At 40.4% G+C, this 9910-nt stretch overlaps 1 protein-coding gene across 1 annotated transcript; it reads right to left on the bottom strand.

Annotated features, from left to right (window-relative positions):
* Window positions 1–283: 283 nt before the first annotated feature.
* Window positions 284–5266, bottom strand: LOC122538183 (cuticle protein 7-like). The gene is made up of 3 exons (XM_043672026.1): window positions 5249–5266; window positions 4685–4925; window positions 284–728 (listed from the first exon to the last, which is right to left on the bottom strand). The coding sequence occupies exons 1-3, from the start codon at window positions 5264–5266 to the stop codon at window positions 586–588; spliced, it is 402 nt and encodes a 133-aa protein (XP_043527961.1). The 3' UTR covers window positions 284–585.
* Between the last annotated feature and the right edge of the window lie 4644 nt (window positions 5267–9910).

Raw genomic sequence — 9910 nt, 5'->3', positions numbered from 1 at the left:
AGATACGACAAATGAAAAGTTCCATCTGTTTTTTCGTTTTCTTCCTTTTTTAAATTCTATATTGGCGAAACGATCGTGTATCGTGACGGCGCAATGACGTCTGAAGTCAAGAGACTCATTAATTTCCAAAACCGTCCGATCGATTTGCACGCGAAACCCATTCGCAGCAGGTTGCTGTTTCCGGTGTGGCTGGATACGTAATCACAGGGGAGATCCATATGTCCGTGACGATCGGATTGTCAATCAGTAAACGTCACTTCCGTTAAAAACATCGGCCGCCGTGGAATCGCGGCGCCTCTCGATCGGTTTCCGCGCACATCGGTTTTCGATTCCGGCCTCCGAGTTTCTACGATCGGACCACCCCTCGATATTGGTGCTAATTGGGCAAGTGATTTGGAACGAATTGAACTCGCGAATGTTTCGATTTGTATTTTTTCCTTCTCCCTCTCCCTCTCTCTCTCTCTCTCTGTCTCTTTTTAATCAGCGCAATAAAGAAAAAAAAAAACGGAACAATCAACGTTGCATAACGAACAACAATAGCAACGTAACAAGAAATCTTTGGCAACAGATGGAACAACGTTTCGATTAATGCCGGTGTCCTCCGTCGTGGTCGTTGCCGTTGCTGTTGATAACGTGAGCGAAAAACCCATCCTTTCCAGCGCGATATTTCACCGTACGAACGTTACCGCCGGGCTCTTTTATTGTGTACTCGCCGACCACTTCTTTGCCTGCAAAGAACCAGCAATAAAGTATTATCGAAACGTTGTCGGGGCGGGGAGGAGGGGGGGGGGTGACAAGCTTTTCCCGAAATAATCAAAGTCGATTGATAATTCACGCTTGTAATTGCCCGCGGTCTGCTTTTGTTACCAGCAAAGAGAATCAATGGGAAATTATAATTAGTTGTTCTTCAGGTAGAAGCAACTGATGTATCAATTCCATTTTAGATGGTTAATTGCAATTTATATAAATACGAGGAACTTTAGGAGAGGAAATTGCAATTTCCTCGAGGGAACGCGAATATTTTAATGCTCGTGTGCGGATGAGAAACGAAGAAAAAAAAAAAAAAAGAAAGAAAAAAGAAGACGAGCTATCGAGTAAGTAACATATCTCTATCGTATGGATATATCAAAATACGGTTATCTTTAGTTGCTGCAGTTACTTCGTTTCACGATGCATTGCGTGGAGCTTGGGGATATCAAGCTCGCGCGCAAATACTCGCTCATAGACGAGGTGTAGCTAGTTGGCAGATTAATATGGCAGAACGTAGTAGATTCGTCAGCAGCGACGTAGGTATTGCGAATTATTTCCAAGGTAAATTCCCTTCGCCCGCAAATAATCAAGGTAACCATTCACGCTTCTCGTCGCGGTGGCGGCGAGAGCGTCAAACGCATTCCGCGACACCGATATTGTTCTTTGAGCATTTCAGCTCAGTGATTTCCATCTTTGGATCTCCTAATGGATCCTTACGTGACACTGGAATCAAGTTAAATCGAGACGTTGCCTCGAACACCGAGGATTACCTAATAAGTAATTACTTTCTTCGCACAATGTTACGATCCTGTTAACTTTATTAAGGAGTCGGGTTAGTTAATGATAGAATTCGTAAACCATGGGAACCTTAAAGTAGACGTGTTAGAGAGGTGCACCAGGAAAGGAAAATTTATCGTTCTTTCTCGTTCGTGCGTTTAAAGTGCATGGTTTCATTTAAAGTTTGATTCTCCTTCGTATCCTAAGAACGTACAGCTGATTCTACGTGAAAAATGAACGGAAGAGAAAGAATGAAATTGTTTTCATTAAAGTCTTCGTTTTCGAGCTTGAAAATTCGGCCACGCATAGTTGAATTTGATTAATCCCGTGCTGGACAGGAGCAAGTAATCGACACGGGGGTATATTCTCCCCGTGTAAAACTTAAGCGAGAAAATTTTTAATTTAAAACTTTATTTTCATGAAAATGGATTTAAAATATGTTTCATTAAGAATTGTCTCTGCGTGTACTGTAATAACATTTTTGTTTCATTTATTTTCCCTCGTGGAATAATTTCCCGTTGATTATTCACCTTCTATCCAATCAAGAAATTAATTTCATTCAAGTACACTTAAGAGAAATATTCAAAGTTGATTATCTCGGTAACGCAGATTTCGGGATGGAAAAATTTTGTTTTTTTTCTTTTTCACTCGTTCTTTACACGCAGACGTCATCGCTGAGAGTTCGCGTGATACCCTGCACATTGCAAATAACATTCTCGCTAATTTTCCATTGCACCGAATTTAAAACTCGAAGCCACTCGACAGTGTTTCTATTCAGTACCTATTAAACTATCTACCGGAAACAAACTCCTCGACTTTCCGACGTTCGAGGGTCATTAATGTAGGCCACCGTCTGGCTTTAATTAGGCCGATTACGTAGAAACGAAGGTGGAAAAAACCGTGGATGTTAGAAGACTCGCGGCAAACTCTCGAGTTTGAAAGTGTGCGCGAGACGACTTTCCAAAGCGCTCTATGCGCCCGGGACGTCTTTCGAATTGCAGTAAACTAATTAATCCTCGCCCAGCCGACGCCGTGCTTCTTTGACCCGTTTGATTCATGTTTGATATCGCTCAATTCCGTTCTTTCTTTGTTTTTCTTTTTAATTCTTAGCTGAATCTCTGTATAAAAGAAATGTCGAGAAACGAGTCAGTGATTTCGACCACGCATTAACATGATATATGTACATACATCGGCTATTAAATGCAACTAATCAGAGTAAACATTATTGGGAGTATATGCAGTTAGTGACTACAAATTTCACACAAATTGATCTGTAAAAATCACAAAATAAAAGAAAATATTCGGTATTATACGTACGGAATATATTGCAATACGTAATAAAATGTATGCACATATTTTATAAATGTATTTACATTTACATTTTTAAGAAATTCTTAGCCATTCATATTATGAGCAATGTTTCAGCTACATAAATCTGGAATATAGACTTATAATAAGTGAAATATAGACTTATATTCAGGTTTGAGTTACAGATTTTACGATCCACTATCAATCTGTTATTTGTTTTCATATTCTCCGAAGGTTAAAAGACACGACTTACAGTTTTCCGTGAGCAGTAGTGGGAAAGTTTAAACTTCAGACCAAAATTCGACACATTGAAACTTCTCTTTCGATATGCAACTTACAATTTTTTCCACTCCTCCGTGAATGAAGATCAAATTGTTATTACTTTGGCTGTAGGTAGAATGATTGCAAGAATAAAAGCAATGATCAGTTACTAAATAGTAATCATAATAATCATAATAATAATTAATTGAAAAATGAATCTTGATTAATTTTTGTAATTTTGTAATCATTAATCGGTAATTTTTAAATCATTAAGTCATTAATTTGTATTTTATTACGATCAGTAATACGTTCTTTCTTCACATTGCTGCGATACGTTCAAACGTCAATCTTATCGAGTTATGTTAGTCAGGATAATTAAATGTAAAATAAAAATTTGGGTAGTAGATCCACTAGTAGACCAAGACCAAGTAGAGAGAATATTTACGCGTATTTTTTGCTGTATGATATCTATATGCCTGAATTTAGAATAATTTGCTAAAGTTTATAATTTTTTGACATATTTTTGTTATACATAGGAATGAGTACGAATCATAATGAAGAATCTCAAAATTTTGATCATTCGGCAAATTTATTATCAAAGTACATCTTCATCAAGTCGTATTGAAAATTGTGCGAATAACGATTCAAGAAAATAATATAGATGAAACTTTCAATTGATGGAAAATTCCTGATAAAAATTGTAGGATTGTGCGCATTGCAAAATGGAACAAATAATAAACACGTAGTTTCTATGTACACAGTGTTGTTTGTAGAAGTAAACTATTGATACAATCATAATCAAAAGTGTAATCATGTGATCAATGATTTTAATTACTTATCTTATTCATTAATCATATATTCATGATTTCCCATTAATTGTAATCGTTAATCATTCATCAGATTACGTTTTACTCAACTTTGAATAAAAGTGTAATAATAATGTCATTTTTGCTCACAGAGTAGTTTAAAATATCGTTTGTCGACTTTTTTCAAGACACTGTATCATAATTTGTCGCTGTGATTATCGAATTAATAATAATAACGTAGAATATTTTTAATCTGGTGATACGGTCGAAACGAGGAAAAATATATCGGAAAGAAAGAATAAAATTTTTTCACTCGAGGCTTCGTTTCCGAGAAAATCGAATTTAAAAGTTTATTAAGGATATTTGAATTTAATTAATGTTGGATTGGACAGGAACGGGTAATCCACAGGAGGTTATTCTACTCGCGAAAATAAGTCGAAAGCGTAGAATACAATTTTCTCAGTTTTAAATAAAAAGTTAAAATTGAATTAAAAATTGAATTTGGAACTTGATCGTGTATTCACGCCGTACCAAATTGATTCTTGACCAAATACATTGAAGCTCGATTTTCTGGGGAACGAATCTATTAAATGAAAAAACTCTGTTCTTTCTCTTCGATTTCACTTTACGTGGAATTATATTTTTCTCGTCGAATCGAAAACAGCTTGTATTTTTATTGTCGATGATAACTCTGCGTGCAAGTTACAGCAACTTTTCTTTTTTTTTTTTTTTTTTTTGACAGGCAAAGAGATTAATTTCCTTTCAGATTACGCTCGACGTACCGTCTCTATGCTCTTTCTGGCCATGATAGTCGCCGGTGTGATGGTCCTCGACGCCGTACGAGAACTCGTAGTGCGGATGTGCCACGTAATCGTGATGGTGGTGACCGTGCTTGTCTTTCCAAGTCACCTCTTGAGCATCCCCTATCACAGGTCCGTGGAAATGTTGGAAAGAGTGCGCGTGACCGTCAGCGTCGACTTCCCCGTTGAATAAAACTGACAGGGCCAAAATTGCTGCGACGAACTATCGGCGAAACAGTTAATTTCGAATCAATTATATACGTGTTGAGAATATTCTTTTACGAGTACGCTTTGTCTCTACAAATTTTGGAAAAACGAAAATTTTTAGAACGAGAAGCGTTTGAAAGAATTTCGTGTCTACATAGTGATCGGCCGATGTCACAGGCAAAATCGATAGAAGTAGCAGACTAGCTGGTAGACTGTGACGATTCTGTTGACGCGTTTCGATCTACAGTTAAACGATTGATCGGTCGCGTCGCTTGGACATTTACCTATCACCGATTAGACAAAAATGAGGAATGGAGGAGGCTCGATCACGCGATGTACACTCACTTTAAAAGCCATATCACTGTCGACTGGGTCGGGCTCTGCTACGGCAGAACAGATAGAATATAGATCGAACGATCGATACGGTTCTTTCGCGATTGTCCGAAAACTGAATAGGTCGGTCCGATGATATTGTTCCTTTTATAGGTCCACTTTAAAAGTTTCCCTCAGCTTAATTCTTCTTTGGATCCATGCCCGGAACTTTGCCGCTGCAGACGTTGCAAAACACAATTATTCAAGCGGGCCGTGGCCGCAAAAAGCGTCGCGCGGTGCTCGCTCGAGCGCGCATTAGCCAATCCGGGCACGCTAATGGAGTCCGTTGGGAAAGAGGACGAAAAAATGGAACGCAGGAAAGGCATTCGTTTTCTTCGGCCGGGCGACACACGCGGTATCGATCACCGGATCGATCGCCTGCTACTCGTCATGCACGATGGACCCTGCAGATTGTGCTACGAGTTTCGACTTTCTTCTTCTTAGCGTCTGTTGTTCGCGGCTGCCGCGATCGCACGCTCCATTTCGCCCGGAAATCTCAGCTCGAGATTATTCAGAGCCACGGCTATCGTAACTTAACAAAGCTACGCTATGTTCCTCTGTTTCCGCGTATTTTCGCATCGTGTCATCCACCCTTAACCTCCTCTTGCGTTGGAATGACGTGCCACGCACGTCGAGAATTTTTTTGTACCAAAATTGCAATATTTTCTCAGTTTTAAGTATATTTATTTTATTATATTTATATTTTATTATAATATATTTAATATATATTTATTTTATTTTATAATATAATATTACATATAACATGTATAATATATATATATATAGTATATTTATTTATATAATAATATAATAATATAATTTATTACTTCTCAATAATTTCTATCCAGTGATATTACACCGACGAGTTCGAAAAGAAAGCGACGAATTGTCGTACACGATTTGGTCACTCGTTACGGTCCGCGAATCAGCTGCCAGTGGTCGCAAGTGGTTAAGAGATGTGAACGAGCACGTGCTCGGCACATGCTTCAATGTAATCGGCAACGTACAACCAGCTTAGGTGGCTCCAGCTTAGTTTAGTTTACGACAAGTTGGACTCTTATTTTTTACGCGTTGGAAAAGTTTTCGAGCTAGCCGAGATTCTTTAGGAGTACGTAGGAAACTTTTCGCGAAGCGAAATAAAGTCTGAGATACAGTGTCAAACACTGGCGCTCGCGTTCACGAACAAAAAGCTATTTTCACGTTCGATGGGATTGTGGATTGTTAAGTGCACGACGTTGTCTGGGAAGGGAAAAAAATCGTGAAAATAAATTCGCGGGAAGGAATTTTTTTTTTTTTTTTAGTTGGGCGAGCGATCCTTGCGTTATTAACAAAAACTGCAGGATTCTATCTGGCCTGTCGCAGGAGTGAAAACGGTTCTCTTGCCGGCAGAGAAAACGGAACGGAGAGATGAAAAGAGGACGGATTCTGGCACGCGATGTGCTGGAGCGGCGGAAGTGCTCGAAGAGGCGCTCGGCTTTTGAGTTATGACACTTTTTGAGTCGAGAAGTCGCGATGTGAATGGCGCATCCGGGTCCAGCGTAATATCATAGCTCGATCTCAGGGTTGGACCCGGCGATAAATCTGCCTTAAATAAGATTTGCCGAGGGCACACTCTAGCGAAATAAAACGAACGGGAACCGAGTCGAGAGGCAGCGCAGGAAGTTTTACTTTCCTTCGACGTCGCATAGCCGACGTGAGCGATTGCTAATTTTCAGTCGGCAGCTTAATAGAAACCGTCACAAATACCTGACAAAATATCGTATCCTTTGAGCACGTTCGAGTATTTTTCCACTGAATTTTCGACCCGACGATATTTTCGACTGGTGCTGTTAGTGACACCTAATTACTAACTCTCGTTTGCATTGGCCCGCGCGTTCGCGACGCTTGGCAAAATTTTTCTTATCGGTGAAATTGCCTTGGCTGTCAATTTCATTGGCTCGTGTTTTATGCTACGTGTGACGCACACGTGTGCCCCATGCGCAAATACGCGATGCTCGAGCTCGTATTCATATTTCAATCTCGCGGGACGAACTCTTGCAATACAACGCGCCGCCTATTCTCGCAAACGAGAAAATTGGCACACCTCGCGCGATAAATCACCGAGTTCCATGAGTGATAGATACATTTCCAAATGTTCTTACTTTTAGCTTATTTGCTTCGAGTTTCCTTGTTGTTCGCGTATATGTCACGCGCGAGATAGTATGAGATCGTTATTCGAGCAGTGATGCCATAGCGAGAAGGATTCTGTGGTGGATTTTGCCATCATTATTTGTCGCATGTTCGTCAATGATTTTTATCATTTTTTAATATCTCATTTGGCAGTAAGAAAACATAGCAATAAACAGGCGAGGCGGATTAATGTCAATTTAAGACTTAATCACTTTTATTCCATCGTTTTCTCGACGATCTACCAAGGAGGAAAAATCCATAAAATAATTTTCCCAATTCTCCCGTTCAAAACTTCAGACATGACCGAACTATTTTATCTGAAAATTCAGTTTTCTCTTAGTGTTAGTTAATATTCGAAATTGATCGATCGGTCTTGGTCAAACGATTTCGCCGTTTGCGAGCATTCGTCGCAACGTGAGGTCACGCACCTAACCATCTTCCTTTGTCTCGTGAGCATGCAATCGCAGCGGTGAAGCTTTAGGTGCGTAAAGCACGCGTACGGCGAAGAAAGAGACGGAAGCGGAAAAGGAGAGAATGCAAGGTTCTGTGTTAGCAGATGTTTTTTTTTTTTTCTGTGCACATGCCAATGATTGCCAGGTAATATCGCGATACGGGGAGCAGACAGTAGGGAAGAAAACCGAGGGGTAAATCCCGAGATTAACGTCGTGGTTGTTGTCCACATAACGCATTGGTACACTCTTTCATCCTCAGCCGCACACACGTGCGAGTCGATCGCAACGAGCCATACGAGGGATAATGATCGCGTTCCAAGTATCGCCGGAACAAATTCCGCGAAGATAGAGTTCCGGGTAGAGAAAGACGAATAGTTCTATTTGCGAGTTGCGGGCTGCACCGACCTCGTCTTCGTTTCCTTTCCGTTCTCTTCGTTGTGTTTCGTTCCAGCGACGTACTCTTCGTATACCTCTCGATTTCGGCGGAGAGCAGAAACGTGGCATTCCTCGCCGGCGTATTTCGCTTGTCGAAGCGTCGACAACCGCTGTTCGTTTATGGGTCACGATCCTCGTTCCTTCGGGATACGCTATCTGGGACTCCTCCTTGACCTCCACTTGCGGTTTAGGAATTCCAAAACAACGAAGACACCGGCTGCAATTCATCCTTCCCTCTGTCTGCCACCGGCGCTCGAAGACGTTCGCTGATACTCGCCCTGACTTTTGATGCAACGATCGTGCAATACTCTGATACGCGTGCGTTTGCACGAACTGCGGCTGGTGCTCGGTTTCCCGTGATTTCGTGAAAATCCGAGGGAAGATGTTTCGCTGAAATAACGAAATTTACAGTTCTAGGAAAATTGAAGTAACACGTTTCTTTGTTTTCTTTCTTTATCGCGTAGCTTCTTATTAATCCTCGAAAAGGGGTACGTTTAATAGAAATCATAAATTCATGGAATACTTACTTTCTTTCCTCATACAGCGTGTCTCATTTTAATCTATAAATGCAATTATCTTTGAGACTATTCATCATTTAAAGGATAATTATGTAATTTTTTTTCATCAGACGCAGCAAGTCATTTCCTGTAAAAAGATATTAACCTACATATATCGAAAAGCTATTGTAATTTACAAAATCTGTCGTATGAAAGACGAGAAAGGGCAAGAGCAGTATTCTTGTATACTCCTTTTATGCATAGATTTTGTAAAAAAAATTATTCTTCTTAATAGGTTTTGGACGTAGATAAATTAATACTTTTTTTGAACGAGTAGCTGCATCGATTGATGCAAACAAAATTACACAATTATATTTGAAAAAATAATAGTGACCTTCGTATCTACAAATTACTCTCAGAACAGAAAAAAAAATGCACTTGAAACGTTTCCTAAGTGACGAATAGTTTCAGAAATAATTGCATTTGCATGTTAAAATGAAACGTACTGTATAATGCTGCAATTTTCACTAGATGACGCTTAGCATTCGAGCCGAAAGTGACTTTCGGGGCAATCTTTTCGAGGGTAAATCATTTTTCTAGAAACACACAGAACACAGCCGAGTTCCGTCTCTGTCGAATAAACGACCGAGGCGAAAAGAATTTTGAAAGATCTCCGGTAATATTTTTAGGTGCGACCGAACGAGTTGGACACATTCCAGCGTTCTCTCTTCACGCGTTCTCTCCGCTGGCGGATATAGTTTGGACATTTTCCCTGATACCTCTCTGGCTGTTGGCTCCGCTAACGAGCCGAAGCATTTTCCTTGCTAATTTTCCAAGTGTCCCGATTACAAGCTGATAGCCGACGCTTGGGTCACGCCGGTGTCGCCGGTTAATTGGTTTTCATGCCAGCGCCGAAGTTACGGATACCAAGCTTGGATTATCGTGGGTTGTAAACAGCGGTTTCGCCGCGATATACGCCGGCCAGAAGGGGTCACGGCTCTGGCTTTCGTTTCGGAAGGGATGCCCTCCCGCTCGCGTACTTTCGTTGTCGTCTTGTTCGCGCGGTTACTACTTAA

This window comes from Frieseomelitta varia, unplaced genomic scaffold (genome assembly GCF_011392965.1).
Source record: "Frieseomelitta varia isolate USP_RPSP 00005682 unplaced genomic scaffold, Fvar_1.2 scaffold_971, whole genome shotgun sequence".
Lineage (NCBI taxonomy): Eukaryota > Metazoa > Arthropoda > Insecta > Hymenoptera > Apidae > Frieseomelitta > Frieseomelitta varia.
This window is presented reverse-complemented; position numbering and strand designations above follow the sequence as displayed.